The following is a 21,077-nucleotide window of genomic DNA, read 5'->3' as shown; positions in this document are numbered from 1 at the left end:
ACTTTATAGGTCGGAAGCTGGAAGAGAACTAGAACTGAAAGAGAACTGAAACTGGAAGGGAACTAGAACTGGAAGAGAACTAGAATAGAACTAGTACACAACTAGAACAGAACTAGAACAAAACTGGAACTAGAACTGGAAGAGAACTGGAACTAGAACTGAAAGAGAACTTGTACTGGAAGAGAACACAACCAGAATATAACTGGAATACAACTAGAAATAATCCAAAACTAAACTAAAACAGAACTAGAAGTAATTCATTACTTAGTTCTCAAAATTCTCTATTATTGCTTATTAATTAATTATTTTTTTCTATTTATTGCAGTTTTACTTGTTCCAGATTAATTAGAGTTGGTAAGTTAAGTCAATTAATTGTTTAATTTTATGTTATTGGCCTCTTTTTAGTTTTTTTTTGTTAATTTGTTGTAATTTCAAAAAAAAGCTAAAAGCTTTAAACAATTACAGTTATTGAAGTAATTACTTTTACAGATTAACAACAGCAACTGACGCCTCAGTAATTTTTAGATTTTTATAAAAAATTAGGTAAATACTTAAGAAAACACATGTTTAGACATGTTTCAAAGGGGTTTATTTTTTAAATTTCTTAAGAATTTAACTTAATAAACTATAGTTAAGTACAGACTATAAATTAAATAATTGAGGTTGGTTTTTTTTTGGTATTTTCAAAACAATTTTCTGCTTCAATGAGTTTAATGAGTTTGAGAATGTTTTTTTTTCTGTTTAGTAATCACTTGATTTGAAATCAATTAACAAATAAATAATTAGAGCAAATTAAAGAGTTTTTTTTTTGTATATGAAGAATTAAAAAACAATAATTATAATAACAAACAGATGTTGCAACTTCCTAAATAATAAGATTAAAGAGGGACAGAGGGACAGAGACAGGGTTTGTTTCCCCAAAATTTTTTTGTGAAAACAATAAATTTTAAAAAAATGTCATTGTTAAAAATACATGTTTTTTTATTAACAAATAAATTAAAAAGTAAAACAATAAATTTTAAAACAAAAAACGATCAACTGGTGGTGGGTGTGTATAATACTTTGTTTGCTTTGAAATATTTCTTTCAATGAAATTTTTATTAACTGATTCATGAATGAATGAACTTTTTTTTTTTGCCAAATCAAACGAATTTCACCACTTAATGAAAAAACTCGTTTGATGTTAGTTTTTTTTTTTTTATAAAAAACCCATAAAATTTCCAAAAATAATTGCTTATATCCCTTCATTTCAAAAGCACCTTTTTGGTAGATTTTTAATACATTCTTCTAACAAATTTAAATGATTGGTCAGCTTTTATCGTGTTTCTTGAGTGTTTTTTTTTTCTGTCTGTTATCTACGCCTTAAAATCTTTAAACACACACTATACAAAATTTTAGGTTTTTAGGCCGCGAAATTACAAACTTCCTGTATCGAGAGGTTTTAAAACGCCGTTAAAGTAGCCGTCTAAAATCTAAAGAATTGTTGTTGAATTTGTCTATTGGCTGGGTGTTAAAGATTTAGTTGGTTTTTATCTTTTTTAAGCTTTAGTCTGAAATCTCTTAGCTACCTAATAATAATTTTGTTGTTATAATAAGTTAAAGCTTTAAAGCAGGTAGTTTTCAAATATCTTAAAAATTTGAAATATAACATTTTATTTAATCTTTTCTTATCGTTCATTTAATTAGTTGAGCTGTTTAATAAATTTTAACAAAAAAATTTAGATAAAACGCCACATGAAATTGACACCTTTAATAATTTTCTAAGAATAATTGAATTGATACAAAATAAAGTAGCAAATCAAACTGTAGACTAAATCAAAAACCAGGATATAGAATACACTATAGTGCAAAGTATAAACCAGACTATAATACAGACTACACTATAAACTTGACTATAGACTAGACTATAGACTAGACTATAGACTAGAATATAGACTAGACTATAGACTAGACTAGACTATAGACTAGACTAGACTAGACTATAGACTAGACTATAAACTAGACTATAGACTAGACTATAGACTAGACTATAGACTAGACTATAGACTAGACTATAGACTAGACTACAGACTAGACTATAGACTAGACTATAGACTAGACTATAGACTAGACTATAGACTAGACTATAGACTAGACTATAGACTAGACTATAGACTAGACTATAGACTAGACTATAGACTAGACTATAGACTAGACTATAGACTAGACTATAGACTAGACTATAGACTAGACTATAGACTAGACTATAGACTAGACTATAGACTAGACTATAGACTAGACTATAGACTAGACTATAGACTAGACTATAGACTAGACTATAGACTAGACTATAGACTAGACTTTAGACTAGACTTTAGACTAGACTATAGACTAGACTATAGACTAGACTATAGACTAGACTATAGACTAGACTATAGACTAGACTATAGACTAGACTATAGACTAGACTATAGACTAGACTATAGACTAGACTATAGACTAGACTATAGACTAGACTATAGACTAGACTATAGACTAGACTATAGACTAGACTATAGACTAGACTATAGACTAGACTATAGACTAGACTATAGACTAGACTATAGACTAGACTATAGACTAGACTATAGACTAGACTATAGACTAGACTATAGACTAGACTATAGACTAGACTATAGACTAGACTATAGACTAGACTATAGACTAGACTATAGACTAGACTATAGACTAGACTATAGACTAGACTATAGACTAGACTATAGACTAGACTATAGACTAGACTATAGACTAGACTATAGACTAGACTATAGTCTAGACTATAGACTAGACTATAGACTAGACTATAGACTAGACTATAGACTAGACTATAGACTAGACTATGGAGTAGACTATAGACTAGGCTATAGAGTAGACTATAGAATAGACTATAGACTAGACTATAGACTAGACTATAGACTAGAATACAGACTAGACTATATACTAGACTATAGACTAGACTATATACTAGACTATAGACTAGACTATAGACTAGACTATAGACTAGACTATAGACTAGACTATAGACTAGACTATAGACTAGACTATAGACTAGACTAGACTATAGACTATACTATAGACTAGACTATAGACTAGACTATAGACTAGACTATAGACTAGAATATAGACTAGACAAAACTAGCAAATAGCTAGAACAGAACTATAACAGAACTAGCACAGAACTATAACAGAACTATAACAGAACTAGAACAGAACTAGAACAGAACTAGAACAGAACTAGAACAGAACTAGAACAGAACTAGAACAGAACTAGAACAGAACTAGAACAGAACTAGAACAGAACTAGAACAGAACTAGAACAGAACTAGAACAGAACTAGAACAGAACTAGAACAGAACTAGAACAGAACTAGAACAGAACTAGAACAGAACTAGAACAGAACTAGAACAGAACTAGAACAGAACTAGAACAGAACTAGAACAGAACTAGAACAGAACAGAACTAGAACAGAACTAGAACAGAACTAGAACAGAACTACAACAGAACTAGAACAGAACTAGAGCAGAACTAGAACAGAACTAGAACAGAACTAGAACAGAACTAGAACAGAACAGAACTAGAACAGAACTAGAACAGAACTAGAACAGAACTAGAACAGAACTAGAACAGAACTAGAACAGAACTAGAACAGAACTAGAACAGAACTAGAACAGAACTAGAACAGAACTAGAACAGAACAGAACTAGAACAGAACTAGAACAGAACTAACAGAACTAGACAGAACTAGAACAGAACTAGAACAGAACTAGAACAGAACTAGAACAGAACTAGAACAGAACTAGAACAGAACTAGAACAGAAACTAGAACAGAACTAGAACAGAACTAGAACAGAACTAGAACAGAACTAGAACAGAACTAGAACAGAACTAGAACAGAACTAGAACAGAACTAGAACAGAAACTAGAACAGAACTAGAACAGAACTAGAACAGAACTAGAACAGAACTAGAACAGAACTAGAACAAGAACTAGAACAGAAACTAGAACAGAACTAGAACAGAACTAGAACAGAACTAGAACAGAACTAGAACAGAACTAGAACAGAACTAGAACAGAACTAGAACAGAACTAGAAACAGAACTGACAGAACTAGAACAGAACTAGAACAGAACTAGAACAGAACTAGAACAGAACTAGAACAGAACTAGAACAGAACTAGAACAGAACTAGAACAGAACTAGAACAGAACTAGAACAGAACTAGAACAGAACTAGAACAGAACTAGAACAGAACTAGAACAGAACTAGAACAGAACTAGAACAGAACTAGAACAGAACTAGAACAGAACTAGAACAGAACTAGAACAGAACAGAACTAGAGCAGAACTAGAACAGAACTAGAACAGAACTAGAACAGAACTAGAACAGAACTAGAACAAAACTAGAACAGAACTAGAACAGAACTAGAACAGAACTAGAACAGAACTAGAACAGAACTAGAACAGAACTAGAACAGAACTAGAACAGAACTAGAACAGAACTAGAACAGAACTAGAACAGAACTAGAACAGAACTAGAACAGAACTAGAACAGAACTAGAACAGAACTAGAACAGAACTAGAACAGAACTAGAACAGAACTAGAACAGAACTAGAACAGAACTAGAACAGAACTAGAACAGAACTAGAACAGAACTAGAACAGAACTAGAACAGAACTAGAACAGAACTAGAACAGAACTAGAACAGAACTAGAACAGAACTAGAACAGAACTAGAACAGAACTAGAACAGAACTAGAACAGAACTAGAACAGAACTAGAACAGAACTAGAACAGAACTAGAACAGAACTAGAACAGAACTAGAACAGAACTAGAACAGAACTAGAACAGAACTAGAACAGAACTAGAACAGAACTAGAACAGAACTAGAACAGAAACTAGAACAGAACTAGAACAGAACTAGAACAGAACTAGAACAGAACTAGAACAGAACTAGAACAGAACTAGAACAGAACTAGAACAGAACTAGAACAGAACTAGAACAGAACTAGAACAGAACTAGAACAGAACTAGAACAGAACTAGAACAGAACTAGAACAGAACTAGAACAGAACTAGAACAGAACTAGAACAGAACTAGAACAGAACTAGAACAGAACTAGAACAGAACTAGAACAGAACTAGAACAGAACTAGAACAGAACTAGAACAGAACTAGAACAGAACTAGAACAGAACAGAACAGAACAAAACAGAACAGAACTAGAACAGAACTAGAACAGAACTAGAACAGAACTAGAACAGAACTAGAATAGAATTAGAACAGAACTAGAACAGAACTAGAACAGAACTAGAACAGAACTAGAACAGAACTAGAACAGAACTAGAACAGAACTAGAACAGAACTAGAACAGAACTAGAACAGAACTAGAACAGAACTAGAACAGAACTAGAACAGAACTAGAACAGAACTAGAACAGAACTAGAACAGAACTAGAACAGAACTAGAATAGAACTAGAACAGAACTAGAACAGAACTAGAACAGAACTAGAACAGAACTAGAACAGAACTAGAACAGAACTAGAACAGAACTAGAACAGAACTAGAACAGAACTAGAACAGAACTAGAACAGAACTAGAACAGAACTAGAACAGAACTAGAACAGAACTAGAACAGAACTAGAACAGAACTAGAACAGAACTAGAACAGAACTAGAACAGAACTAGAACTAGAACAGAACTAGAACAGAACTAGAACAGAACTAGAACAGAACTAGAACAGAACTAGAACAGAACTAGAACAGAACTAGAACAGAACTAGAACAGAACTAGAACAGAACTAGAACAAACTAGAACAAAACTAGAACAGAACTAGAACAGAACTGGAACAGAACTAGAACAGAACAAGAACAGAACTTTTCAATTACGTATGTTTAATACTCAAATACCACGTAGGCCGTGCATTAAGTTTAGGGCAAAATTTAATTTTGTGGGTAGATTTTTCTCTATATAGTTATTGTTGCTTTTAACTTTCTTGTTGACCCTCTCATGTCCCTTAAGGTTTTGTTCAATTAGTCTGTTTGTTATAAAATTATTATTCTAGTCCTTATTTGAATAGTAATATTTACAATTATATTATTGTAAGAAACATGTAATATGTCCGGTTAGTTAGTAAACTCTTATATGACTGAAAGGAAGTTAAGAAAAGAAGCAGCACTAAATGTTTGTTATATTAAAAATTATTATAATAAGTGGAATTTTAAAGCAGATTTTTACACAGAAAATTGGATTTAAATTGCAGGCATTGAACTGGACAGATCGGAGAGATAGTAATGACTATAGATTGCTATTAAATCAGACAACTTCAGATAACAATGATACTGAAAGAATTACAGATGTAAGCAGAAAAGAAACCACAAGTCATAAAAACCATTTGTTAGCATTGAATACCGATTTCGAGGAATCTAATTGGGGTCTTCAAGATATAATTAAACAGGCTTTTCGTATATTAAAACTGGAAACTTTGGTGTTATTTGCTGAATGTGAAAATCATCTACAAATCCTTGAGAATGTTGAAAATTTTGAATACAATAAAATCATTATAACTCAGCTTCAAGATAGACCTTTAAGAGAATGGATTAGCGGTAATATACTAAGCATAGTTTTCATAGATGGACCGGAAATAAATGACCAGATTTTAAACATTTTAATGCAATCTTTGGAAAGATGGCATATGAAAAAGTTGCTGCTAATAAGCCAGACTTTAACTATAGAACCTGTCGACCGATGGCGGAAATTATTGCAATGTCTGTATGAACAAGGATTCTGGAATAGTTTGCTAATAGACCAACAAGCCAATACTCTAACAATGGATCCTTTCTCCTTGGAACTGCTAAAAAATAACATAAGTATAGAACTGTTTTTGCAATTAACTATTGATTGGAAGGACTTACAAGGTTTTCCGGTACAAGTCTCAATGGCGAATAACCCGCCTAGGGCCTTACTCTACTATGATGCTAAAAATCGTCTACAATTAAAAGGCCTCTTTGGTAACTTAATAAATCTATTTGCTCAAATCTACAATGCCTCCTTAGTTCCTCATCAGATATCAAATTTGGATTATTATAGAGAATTGGATTGTTTAAAATATATCGCGGAAAATAAAGTGGATTTATGTGGTGATGCCATGGCTCTAAATCCTCAATATGTTATGTCGAAACCGGTAATAATTGCCCGCAGTTATTTAATGGTACCCTATGATAAACCTTTGCCTCAAGTGTACTACTTCTTTAAACCCTTTCAAACCTATGTGTGGTATATACTGTTGCTGGCGTTTATCTTTAACGTCATGGCTTTAGCTTTAATACATCGTCTGCAGCATAAAAGCTGGTCATTTTCTCTACAACTACTCTATGTTTGCTTATCCTTTATACATTTACCCTTTCAGCTGAAAAGGCTTAAGGGTCCTCTGCGTCGTCATTGGGAAATGTTATTGATTTTAATGGGTTTTGTTATCAGCAATTGGTATTTGTCTCTTCTCGCCAGTCTGCTATATACACGTTTATATAGTCAAGATATTCAAAGCTTACAAGATCTACAACGTCTCAATATATCCATTATGGTTAATGAATTTGAATATTCTCTGCTAAATGTGTCTGCTGTAGATCCCATAATCATGCAACAATTGCTATTAGTAGCCGATAATGTTTTGCTTGAAAATCGCCGCAATTTAAATCCCCATTACGCCTACTACAGCCAATATGACAAGAACAGTTTCTATTTGCATCAGCAAAAATTCCTGCTACGTCCCATTATGAAGGAATTGAGCAAAGAGCCCATCAATTCAGTTCTGGGCGGTATACCTATGCGCTACAATTGGCCTTTTGAACACTTGCTTAATAATATTATGGATCATATTTTGGAATCAGGTCTATTTGATCGTTTACTTCTGGATTCTCTAGAGGATGGCATACGTTCGGGTTATTTGAAATATTTTGCCACTGAACATTGTTATGTGGTACCTTTAAGTTTGGAGTACTTTCAAGTGCCGGGCATTATTTTGGCGTTGGGTTGTTTAATGGGTTTCGTAAGTTTTCTAATGGAAATTATGTATTTTAAATGGAATGAAAATAAATTAAATAAAATTTAATATTTAAGATTGTTTAAGTTCTAGTTTAGTTTTAGTTTTGTTCTATTCTAGTTCTGTTCTAGTTCTGTTCTAGTTCTGTTCTAGTTCTTAGTTCTGTTCTAGTTCTGTTCTAGTTTTGTTCTAGTTCTGTTCTAGTTCTGTTCTAGTTCTGTTCTAGTTCTGTTCTAGTTCTGTTCTAGTTCTGCTATAGTTCTGTGCTAGTTCTGTTCTAGTTCTGTTCTAGTTCTGTTCTAGTTTTGTTCTAGTTCTGTTCTGTTCTAGTTCTGCTCTAGTTCTGTTCTAGTTCTGTTCTAGTTCTGTTCTAGTTCTGTTCTAGTTCTGTTCTAGTTCTGTTCTAGTTTTGTTCTAGTTCTGTTCTAGTTCTGTTCTAGTTCTGTTCTAGTTCTGTTCTAGTTCTGTTCTAGTTCTGCTATAGTTCTGTGCTAGTTCTGTTCTAGTTCTGTTCTAGTTCTGTTCTAGTTTTGTTCTAGTTCTGTTCTGTTCTAGTTCTGCTCTAGTTCTGTTCTTGTTCTGTTCTAGTTCTATTTGGTAGAAAATAAAACACATTTTATTGAAATAATCTCTTTAATTCGACTGTTTTTATTTAAAAGATTTTTCTTTAAAACTCCTTAAACACGAATAGTTCCAAAAGAAATCCCCCCAAAGCCAAACTGTAACCCACGGCCAAAAGCATGGCTGGCATTTGAAAATATTCAATAGACAAGGGCTCCACATAATGATGCTCGGTGGGGAAATAGTGCAAATAACCCGTCAAAATACCCTCTTCTCGAGCATTTACCAATAGCCGTTGATACAAACCACTTACTGCTATACGCCTCATAAAATCGTTAAGCAAATGTTGAAAGGGCCAATTTGGACTCATGGGTATGCCGGCTAAAGCTTCATTTATAGGTGGTATACCAGTTAAAACTTTCATATGTGGACGTAGTAAAAATTTTTGTTGATGTAAATAGAATTCGATTTTATCCGATTGACTGTAATAGGCATAATGAGGATCCAGATTACGGCGATGATGCTGTAAGACATCATTGGATACCACTATTAGTTGCTGCATTATAATGGGATCATTATCGGTGATATTTAGAAGATAAACATCGAAATCATTAACCATGATGGAGATGTTATGATGAGCTAAGTCTTCTAGGGTTTTAATATCATGGGAATAGAGACGAGCAAAGAGAAGACTGGATAATACGGATAAATACCAATTGGCCACCACAAAACCCACTAAGATCATGATTAGTTCCAGAAACTTACGATAGGGACCTTTGACTTTAGTCAAGTGAAAGGGCAGAAACATTACCGACAAAGTGGCATATAGGATCTGTTGACTGGCATTCCAGGTGCCATGCTGCAGACGATGTATAAAGGCGAGTGTAATGACCTTATAGAAAAAACTACAATTCACTATGGTCCAGACATGCAGTTGAAAAGGTTTCAGAAAGTAATAAAAACGAGCCAAAGGCTTATCATACGGCACCATTAAATAACTGGCTGAAACCTCTTCCGGTTGGGTTATCACATATTCGGGATTAATGGTTAAAACATCACCGCATATATCCACTTTACGTTCTTTAATATATCTCACACAATCCAGTTCGGTATAGTAATCCATATCGGTTAAAAGAAAGGGTTTTAACGAGGCATTATAATACTTGGCAAATAGATTTATAATGGTGCCATAATAACCCTTTAAAGAAACTTCATGAGACCCGTCATGATATATATAAGTCCTGGGAGGATTAGAGCCCATGGAACAGCGTATGGGAAATCCCTTTAGATCCTTCCAATTAATGTTGATTTGCAAAAATTCGGGGAGTGTAAGATCCCTTATAAATTTCTTTGATAAATTAACAAAAGCCAAGGAATTGCCTTCTAAATCCATTAGTAAACTATTCCAGAAACCTTGAACATGCAGCCAGTTAAAGAATTGCTCAAATCGTTGAGATGGATTAGGGCTTTCGGTAATGGGGTTTTCAGTTATGAAAATGACTTTTTTCAAACGTCTTCTATTCAAAGATCTCTTAACAGTATTTAGCAGCGTTTCATCTTTAGACGCCCGAGAGTCCAGAAACACCAAACTTAATATATTACTGCTGAAAAAGTTCCTTAGTTCTTGCTCTTTAAAGTCCGATATTATTAAACGAGGCGGATGTTGTAAAGTAAAAATGGGTGAAAATTTCCCTAAGGCTTCTTCAGAGCCAAATAAAACTATAGTGTCTACTTTGAGGAAGTTTTCTAGAGTTTTTAATTTCTTTAAAGTTAAATTTTCCTCCAGAATTTTCAAGATTTTAGGGGGATTTTTCAAATCCCTAAATTGATTTTCCCTTAACTCTCGCGAATGTTTTAAAATATAATTCCAGTTTACTTTATTCTCGGTTTTTATTAATGAGGTTCTTAAGTTATTGGTATTTAAAGAAATTTTGCTTTCACCCTTCAATTCTTGAGATTTAAACGTTTTGGTATTTCGTTTCGGGGAATATTCGCGAATTTTTCCTAAATCTTCTTTATCCTCAAGTGATTTTATGAAATTTGATCCCAAATTCTTAGATTTTGAAACCAAATTTCTTTTATTCTTAATTTTTTGTGTTTTCAAATTTATCCAATTGAGATTTGGGGAATATTCGCGAGTTTTATCGAAATTTACTATATTTTCTTTTCGTATCAAGGAAGTGTTTGAAGTTGATCTTATAATCCTGGTAATTAAATCTTCTTGTCGCTTCTGGTAGAATTTTTGAGGTTTAAAACTGGTTCTTTTTTCCATAGTTTTCCGGGAATATTCGCGAAAATGTTGGAAATCTGCTTTATTATCATTTGGGTTGAAGGTACTGATTAAATTCGTCTTCAGATTCCTCATGTTTACAGCAACCTTAATTTCACTGGTCAATTTTTGATGTTTAAAAGTTTCACGTAACGAATTTGAGGAATATTCGCGAATATGTTGCAAATCATCATTATTCTGTTTTCTTGTCATGAAAGTAGCTGAAGCTGAACTCATATCTTTTGTATTTAAACCTCCATTCATAAGATTGGCGAATTTTTTCGATTTAAGGCCTGTTTGGCAATTTGCTGGAATTGTTTTCACGGAATATTCGCGAGTTTGCTGCAAATCTGCTTTATTCTCGTTTAAATTTAAAGAGCTAATGAAATAATTTTGTTTATTGGAAACATAGTTACTTTGACTCGTGAATGTTTGAGGTTTAGTACTTTCACGAACAGAATTTAAGGAATATTCGCGAATCTCTGGCAATTTTGCAGCTTTAAACTCCAAAAAATTTTCTTTTGTATAAGAATTTGCCACCATTTGCTGTTGCTCTAATTGTGCTTGATGTTCAGCCATAACAATCAAAACTATGAATCCCCACATGAGAAATTTAAAACAATTTATCATTTTCTTTAGCTTGGTTTTGGCCTTAGAGCCGTTTTTATTTGACAACCACCTATTGCAAACGTTGAAAGTAAAACTAAATGTTTTTTCCACATGGAAAACTTTGTGTACTAAAGAGTGCTAAATGTTTTTTTTAAGACCTGTTGTTCTAGTGGCATTTATTTAGTTAATTATTTTTTTATAGCGATAATAACTTTATTGTTATAGCGTTTAATTAATTGTTTCAATATATTAACAGTATAAATTGAAACATTACCAACCCCTTGTTTAAGGGTTATTATTTAATAACACTGACTAGACAAATATTGTAATAAATTAATAATACATTTTTTTTGTAATAAAAAATTAATTCAATAAATTTTCTCTTAAACAGGGGGAAATTTATAATTTCAATAAAATTTTCCCTGAATTCTTAGGAAAAGTACAAATTTGTAGCAAAAAATATAACTTTTTAAATATTTTGAACTTATATCAAATTTCCTATAAATTACTTTAAAGAAATTCCCTTTTAAACCATTTTATGTTAAAATCGCGTTGCCAATTTTGTTTAAATTTCTAGTTTTTCTAAAGATTTCTACAAATCCTAAAGTTTTTCATTATATTTTCAATAACAAATACATTTTTCTGCATTTAGCATAAATTTTACAAAATCGCATTGCCAATTTTCTCTAAATTTCAAGTTTTTATGAAATATTTTCCATAAATATGAAACATTTGGTTATATTTGTTATAAAAAAGAAATTTTCTTAAACAATTTATAGATTTTAAACTGTTTTAGTCCAATTTTTGCATACTCGCGTTGCCAATTTTTGTCAAAATTTTATCTTTTTATGAAATATTTTAAAAAACTATTAAACGTTTTGTTATAATTCTTATAGAAATTTAATTTTTTTTAACAATTTTTCGATTTTAAGCTTTCTAAATAAAATCGCGTTGCCACTTTTGGCTTAACTCTAATTTTTGCTTCAATATCTTACAAATATTAACGTGTTTTTGCTTAAATTCTAATTAACAATTATATTCTCTAGAATCTATTAAAAAAATCATGATTTAGAACTATTTTCTGAATAATCGCATTGCCAATTCTTACTAAATTGTTATTTGTGTACTATTTTTCCAGAAATATTAACATTTTAGGGCTTCAGTCTAATTCAAATTTATTTTAATTAGCAGTAAGTAACTTAAATCAACTGATTTTAAATAGTTAATTTTATATGTGTTTATATGAAAGAGTTTGCGACAAATTACACCTAAGTTTTCCCGAAATATTAGCATTTTGAATATTTCGCATTGCCAATTATCTCAATTTTTTTATGGTTTTAGTAACTTAAACCAATTTTTTTAAAGTTTTCTTTCTAAATTTCTTTAATTTAAAGCGTTTTTTATGCAATTCACATAAGTTTTTCTGAAATATTAACGTTTTGAATATTTCGCATTGCCAATTTTTTATGTTTTTATTAACTTAAATCGACTTTTTTAAAGATTTCTTTCTAAATTTCGTTAATTTAAAGCATTTTTATGCAATACACTTAGGTTTTTTTTGAAATATTAGCATTTTTAACATTTCGCGTTGCCAATTTTTAGGGAATTTTAATGTTTTTAGTGCTTTAAATTAAGTTTTTTGGGCTTTTTCTTTTTAAATATGTTTATTTTGAAAATTTAGCTTTAAAATGCTCTAAAATTTTCTTAAAAAATTGGTTGTTTTGAAAAGTCGCATTGCCAATTATTTGTATATTTTAGATTTTTAGCCTTTTAAATAAAGTTTTTAGCAGTTTTCTTTTTAGTTTTCACTAGTTGAAAGAGATTGGTTTCGGATATATTTAATTTTTTGTAAAATTATGGCATTTTAAAAAGTTCGCCTTGCCAACTAAGAATTTTTTGAAAAATTTCAAAATTTGACTTAAATTTCTGGGTTTCATAGGAGTCTAAAGAGCTAAATAAATAACATTTGTGGGAAATTAATGAATTTTGAAAAGTTCGCATTGCCAACGAAGAATTTTATTTCAAAAATTTGAAAATTTTTTCGCAATTTCAGGTTTTATTAGGTGTTGAATGTGATTAAAGGATAAAATTTGTGGAAAATTAAGGTATTTTGAAAAATTCGAATTGCCAACTAAGAATTTTATTTCAAAAATTTTAACATTTTATTGCAATTTCAGGTTTTATGAGGTATTTAATGAGTTAAATGAATCTAAATTGCCAACTATGCTTTTTTTTAAAAATTTTTAAAATTTTACCGCATTTCAGGTTTTCATAGGGGTTTAATGAGGCAAATAAATAAAATTTCAGTTTGTATGAAGTATTGTATGACTTAAATGAATCTAAATTGTAGGGAATTAAGGCATTTTGAAAAATTGGCATTGCCAACTATGAAATTTAAAAAAAAATTTTAATTTCATCAAAATTAATAAAATTTGTGTGAAATTAAGATATTTGAAAAGTTCGCATTGCCAACTATGAAATTTTTTAAAAAAATTAAAAAATTTTACTTAAATTTCTGTTTATATGAGGTGTTTAGTAATCAAAAGTAATGAAATTTGTGTAAAATTAAGATATTTTGAATAGTTCGCATTGCCAACTAAGATTTTTTTCAAAAATGTCAATATTTTATTGCAATTTCAAGTTTTATGAGGTATTTAATGAGTTAAATGAATCTAAATTGTAGGGAATTAAGGCATTTTGAAATTTTCGCATTGCCAACTAAGAAAATTTTTTCAAACATTTTAAGATTTTACTGCAATTTCAGTTTGTATGAGGTGCTTAATAAGCTAAATAAACAAAATTTGTGGAAAATTATGATATTTTGAAAAGTTCGCATTGCCAACTAAGACATTTTTTCAAAAAATTGATAATTTTACTTCAATTTTAGGTTTTATTAGGAGTTTAATGAAGTAAATAAATACAATTTTTTAGATTTTATTGATTTTGTAATTAACCGCGTTGCCAATTTTTGACATTAAACTAATTTTGAAATTTATTCAATAATTTTTGGAATTTTTTTTGAAAATTTTCAATATTTTTATTTAAATTTGCTCTTCTCTCTCTAATCAACAAGTTGCTTTGTTGTTTTGTTTATCTCTCAACATCTGTAGACGACAATTTTGTTGAAAATAAAACCAAATAGTTTGTTTTCAAAAAATATAAATCTTAAAGAAAAAATCCTCAAGTTTATTTTTGGATTTCTCAAAAACACAACAAAATCTTCTACATCCACACCGTTTGGCTCCCGTTTAAAAAAAATTTTGTTTCTTTTTAATTTTCTATAGTTTTCGTTACATTTATTTTTAGCTTTTACGGTGGCCGTCTGTCTATTTGAATTTGTCTCATTTTGGGGTATAGTTTGGTATTGCAAAATTTATGTATAAGTGTGTTTTCTTCACGACTACAAGGTACTATTTAGATGGGTTTTACTTTGCCCCTTTAATTTTGTTGTTTTTTGCCTCAAACTTTATGTGACAATTTCGTTTAGGGAACCAGCAACATTTTTGTTTTTGTTTGTGTTTTACTTTTCATTTAAAAAAGGTATTTTTAAAGATTTGTTGTTCTGTTGTTAAGAAATTTATCGTTTAGTGTTCTTTTCCATCAAACATTCTTCCCCTCTTTTTTTGTAAGAAGAAAAATTAACGTTTTAAGCTAAAGGAACCTAAGTAAGGCATTAATTATGTTTCGAAAAATAGCTCTCTATATAGCTAAATGTTTAAGAAGCTATTTTTGTTTTAATTTTTATATATTGATCACTTTTGAAATGTTATTGGGGGGGTCGTCTTTTTTCACTTTTGGTCTACAATGTATTGCGTAAAAAGTTAAGGCGCCCATTTGGCCATAAATCATGACAAATTAAATAAAATATATGATTTAAATTTATTTAAATAAAATAAATTTTTTGAAAATTTGAAAATTTTTTGCTTAAAATGTTATAAAAAGTGTTTTAAAATGATTTTTGAAAATTTTCCTGCATTTTACACCCTCTTAAACAAAAAGTACTTTTTGGGCATTTTGGTACTTTTTGTTAAATTTGGCTTAAAATGCCTTAAAAAGTGTTGTGAAATGATTTTTAGTATAAAGTTATACATTTTAGTACTTTCTTTGCTAAAAAGTACTTTTTGCATTTAGCTATTTTCTGCAATTTTTTGCTTAAAATGAGATAAAAGTGGAAAGAAATGATTTTTTGGTAAATAGTTAATAGTTAGTAAAGAATTTTTGCACTTTTTCATGAATTTTGACATCTTTTTAGGAAAAAGTACTTTTTAACAATTTGGTACTTTTAGATTTTTTTGCCTAAAATGCCTTAAAAAGTGTTGTGAAATGATTTTTTTTGTAAATAATTAATAGCTATTAAAGAATTTTTGTACTTTTTCATGAAATTTGAAACCTTTTTAGGAAAAAGTACTTTTTGTCTTTTGGTACTTTTTAAAATTTTTTGCTTAAAATGAGATAAAAGTGGAAAGAAATGATTTTTTGGTAAATAGTTAATATTTAGTAAAAAATTTTTGCACTTTTTTATGAATTTTGAGACCTTTTTAGGAAAAAGTACTTTTTGACTTTTTGAGATAAAAGTAGAAAGAAATGATTTTTTGGTAAATAGTTAATCACTAGAGAAGAATTTGTGCACTTTTTCATGAATTTTGAGATCTGTTTTAAAAAAAATACCTTTTGTCAATTTGGTACTTTTTGATTTTTTAGCTTAAAATGCCTTAAAAAGTGTTGTGAAATGATTTTTTGTAAATAGTTAATCACTAGAAAAAATTCTTTGCACTTTTTCATGAATTTTGACATTTTTTTAGGAAAAAGTACTTTTTAACAATTTGGTACTTTTTGATTTTTTTTTGCCTAAAATGCCTTAAAAAGTGCTGTGAAATGATCTTTTTGTAAATAATTAATAGCTATTAAAGAATTTTTGCACTTTTTCATGAATTTTGAGACTTTTTTAGGAAAAAGTACTTTTTGTCAATTTGGTACTTTTTTAATTTTTTTGCCCAAAATGCTATAAAAGTGGAATAAAATGATTTTTTGGTAAATAGTTAATCTCTAGAAAAGATTCTTTGCACTTTTTCATTCATTTTGAGATTTTTTTCTGAAAAAGTACTTTTTATCATTTTGGTACTTTTGAAATTTTTTGCTTAAAATGAGATAAAAGTGGAAAGAAATTATTTTTTGATAAATAGTTAATAGTTAGTAAAGAATTTTTGCACTTTTTCATGAATTTTGACAACTTTTTAGGAAAAAGTACTTTTTAACAATTTGGTACTTTTAGATTTTTTTTGCCTAAAATGCCTTAAAAAGTGTTGTGAAATAATTTTTGTTAATAATTTTACGTTTTAGTGTTATTAGGTGCCTCTAAAACAAAAAGTACTTTTTGTCAATTTGGTACTTTTTGAAATTTTTTGCTTAAAAAGTGTTATTTTTATTTAGCAAAAAAAAACTTATTTTAAGTTTAGTGTCTAAAAATAACTATGACGCAGTATTTATTGCAACAAATATTATTTGCATTTGCCTTAAAAAAAACATGTTGTTGACATTTTTTTTGCAAAACATCGTATCTGTATTATAAAGATTTCCGTTGCATGTCTAGAATTTGAAATGATTTCATTTATAATTTGCTACATTTCCTGTTAAAAAGATTCATTTATTCCATTCCATTCACTCTCTAAGTAAACTTATGTTTTTGGATTTTTTTATACTTATTTATGATGAATTAATTTGTTGTGATTATAAAAATTCTTTATGACATGAAGAACTGTTTCCCTTTTGTATGCGAAAGTGACAAATAAAGCCAAAAAATGGCAGATGTGGATATTTTGCTTTATAATGATGTTGAAACTATGTCATTATTGTGTTTAATTTATGCAGGCAAAATATCCCCAAAAAAACGACTTGCAAGAAACTCAGACATAAATTGAGACATTTCAAAGCTTTCAATATCTTAAACATGGCGTCTTAAGGCGTCTGGGATTGGTGGTTATATTTACCCATAAAAAAACAGTTTGTTTATAAAATATTTGCACGTTTTTCTTATATTTTAAGGCATGCAAGACAGTTTTATAAAACCTCTATCAAAAACTTAAAACAAATTCAATTCAATTCCCCTTAAGTTAGAGAATAATGCTGCTAAACATAATAACTCTATCCAGCTTTATTGCTGAGCTAATGTTTGTTTTCAATCTTAAAATTTTTCTTGTAAATCTTTAAATTAAAACCTGCTTAATTACTTTTTTTCTATAACAAACTAGACGAAAAAAGGTTTATTACATTGACGAACTACCTGCTTTAAAATTTCATTGATCTTGTTGTACTCAAGATTTTGTTGTACAAGCCGACGTATGCCTTTAGAATACTTAATGATCTCAAGACAGTCCTGCTAAAAACATTAAGATGAACCTTTTGTTTTTCTTCCCCTTCATAAACAATTTACTTTGTATTCTTAAACTGTAATAACATAAATGTGATGGTGATCTCTTGTAATACATAAAATTTAAACTAGATCATCGCAGCAAATGCAGGTAGTTGGAAAATGGAGTTAAATAAAATGATAAGTCACGTCTGCATGAAAAAAAGAGAACAAAAATCTAAAGATCTCAAACGTAAATGAAAATTAAGCAATAAGCATAAAATGCTCTAAAAAACCATTTAAAATAATGTTTTATTAAATTTTTAACAGAAATTTTCAAAAAGTGGCAAAATGACAAAAAGTACTTTTTCCTAAAAAGGTTTCAAAATTCATGAAAAAATGCAAAAATTCTTCTCTAGTGATTAACTATTTATCAAAAAATCATTTCTTTACACTTTTATCTCATTTTAAGCAAGCAATTGCAAAAAGTACCAAATTGACAAAAAGTACTTTTTCCTAAAAAGGTCTTAAAATTCATGAAAAAGTGCAAAAATTCTTCTCAAGTGATTAACTATTTACAAAAAAATCATTTCTTTCCACTTTTATCTCATTTTAAGCAAAAAATTTCAAAAAGTACCAAAATGACAAAAAGTACTTTTTTGTAAAAAAGTGTCAAAATTCATGAAGAAGTACAAAAATTCTTTTTTAGTGATTAATTATTTACAAAAAATCATTCCACAACACTTTTTAAAACATTTTAAGCCAAAAATTCAAAATGTAGCAATTTAACAAAAGGTACTTTTCATTAAAAAAGTCTCAAAATTCATGAAAAAGTGAAAAAATGCTTTACTAGCTGTTAACTATTTACCAAAAAATCAATCCAAAACACTTTTTAAGGCATTTTAAGCAACAAATTTCAAATAGTACCAAATTGACAAAAAGTACTTTTTCCTAAAAACTCTCAAAATTCATGAAAAAGTGCAAAAATTCTTTAATAGCAATTAACTATTTACAAAAAAATCATTTCACAACACTTTTTAAGGCATTTTAAGCAAAAAATTTCAAAAAGTACCAAAATGACAAAAAGTACTTTTTCCTAAAAAAGTACCAGTCAGTTATACTAATTAGTCTTATAACTAAGAAATAACATTTAAAAGCAATTCTTTCAAAGTTATTGAATTTTAAACAAAATTTTTCAAAAAGTACCAAATTGTTAAAAAAAGTACTTTTTCCTAAAAATGTGTCAAAATTCTTGAAAACATGCGAAAGCTCTTTTAAAACTCATATGCAAAAAAATCATTTCAAATCTCTTTTTAAAAGCATTTTAAGCAAAAGAAAACAAAAGGTACCAAATTGCTAAAAAGTACTTTTTGTTTCAGATGGATCAAAAAGTACTTAAATGTTTAACTTTTTACAAAAAATCATTAAAAAAACCCTTTAAGGCATTTTAAGCAAAAAATTGCAAAAAGTACCAAAAATGCCAAAAAGTACTTTTTCCTAAAAAGGTCTCAAAATTCATGAAAAAGTACAAAAATTCTTTTTTAGTGATTAACTATTTACCAAAAAATCATATCATTCCAGTTTTATTACATTTTAAGCAAAAAATTGCAAAAAGTACCAAATTGACAAAAAGTACTTTTTCCTAAAAAGGCCTCAAAATTCATGAAGAAGTGCAAAAATTCGTTCCAAATAATTAACTATTTACATAATACATAAGGTTTTCTGAAATCTTTAAAAAGGTAGTATTTTTACTACTTTTTTATTTCTTGAAAAAACTTGCAAATTTTGCTTTAAACTAAATGATAAGTTGTTTTTTTAATAGAAAATTCCAAAAAATCGAATTGTTTACATATCTAAAAAAGTAGTAATTCTACTACTTTTTCTATTTCTTAACAAAAAAATTAACTCTCAAATAAAACATTTTATTTGTTTTTCCTACAAAACACATAATAGATATGTTTTTTCTGCACATTTTGTTAAATAGTAGTATTTCTACTACTGTTTTAATTTATTTGAATTAAATAAAACATCTTAAAAATTGTTAATTTGTTGTTAAAAAACTTTAAATCAACAAATTTTTCGTGGTTTAAACGTTTTTTAAAAAGTAGTATTTTTACTACTCTTTTTTGAGCAAAATTTATACAAAATAAAGTTGTATTTTCTACTACATTTTTTAAATTCTGCTAAAAATATGAACAATTTTATAAAAAAGTTTCAATTATGAATTTTAATTGAATATTAAGGCATAAAAATGAATTTAAGTTGCTTTTGAAAAAAGAGTATTTTCTACTACTATTTTTATATTAAGGAAAATAAGCAAAATTTGTGTAAAATATTGAAGAATGACCATAAAACATAAATTTTACATAAAATTTGTTTCATTTAATATTGTAAAATGGTAGTATTTTCTACTACTTTTCTTAAATTACGCTAAAAATATGAAAAATTTTATAAAAAAGTGTTATATATAAATTTTAATTGAATATTAAGGCATAAAAATGGTTTTGAGTGCGTTTTGAAAACAGTAGTATTTTCTACTACTATTTTTATTTTGCTAAAAATTAACAAAATTAGTATAAAATATTGAAGAATGACCATAAAAAATAAATTTTACATAAAATTTGTTTTATTTAATATTGTAAAAAGGTAATATTTTTTACTACTTTTTTTTTTAAATTATGCTAAAAATATAACAAATTTTATAAAAAAGTGTTAGACATTAATTTTAATTAAATATTAAGGCATAACATGTGTTTTGAGAGCGTTTTGAAAATAGTAGTATTTTTTACTACTATTTTTATTTTAAGGAAAATAAGCAAAAAATATTGAAGAATGACCATAAAACATATTTTTTACATAAAATTTGTTTTATTTAATGTTGTAAAAAAGTAGTATTTTCAACTACTTTTTTAAATTTTGCTAAAAATATGAACACTTTTATGAAAAAGTGGTAGACATTAATTTTAATTGAAAATTATGCTATTAAAAATGGTTTTGAGTGCGTTTTGAAAAGAGTAGTATTTTCTACTACTATTTTTATATTAAGGAAAATAAGCAAAATTTGTGTAAAATATTGAAGAATGACCATAAAACATAAATTTTACATAAAATTTATTTTATTTAATATTGTAAAAAGGTAGTATTTTTTCTAATTTTTATAAAAATATGAAAAAATTTATAAAAAAGTGTTACATATAAATTTTAATTGAATATTAAGGCATAAAAATGGTTTTGAGTGC

At 28.5% G+C, this 21,077-nt stretch overlaps 2 protein-coding genes across 2 annotated transcripts; one reads left to right on the top strand and one right to left on the bottom strand.

The window, feature by feature from the left end:
- Positions 1–6,156: 6,156 nt before the first annotated feature.
- LOC119609391 lies at positions 6,157–8,724 on the top strand. Its single transcript, XM_037964149.1, has 3 exons — positions 6,157–6,195; positions 6,275–8,059; positions 8,713–8,724. Exons 1-3 carry the CDS (start codon positions 6,157–6,159, stop codon positions 8,722–8,724), a joined length of 1,836 nt encoding a protein of 611 aa, XP_037820077.1.
- LOC119609387 lies at positions 8,721–11,462 on the bottom strand. Its single transcript, XM_037964140.1, has one exon. The coding sequence runs from the start codon at positions 11,460–11,462 to the stop codon at positions 8,721–8,723; it is 2,742 nt and encodes a 913-aa protein (XP_037820068.1).
- Between the last annotated feature and the right edge of the window lie 9,615 nt (positions 11,463–21,077).

This window comes from Lucilia sericata, unplaced genomic scaffold (assembly GCF_015586225.1).
Source record: "Lucilia sericata isolate MDLA Ls3-8-SP2 unplaced genomic scaffold, ASM1558622v1 Contig000973F_arrow, whole genome shotgun sequence".
NCBI classification, from domain to species: domain Eukaryota; kingdom Metazoa; phylum Arthropoda; class Insecta; order Diptera; family Calliphoridae; genus Lucilia; species Lucilia sericata.
Note: the sequence above shows the minus strand (reverse complement) of the source record. Positions and strands in the feature narration are given on the sequence as shown.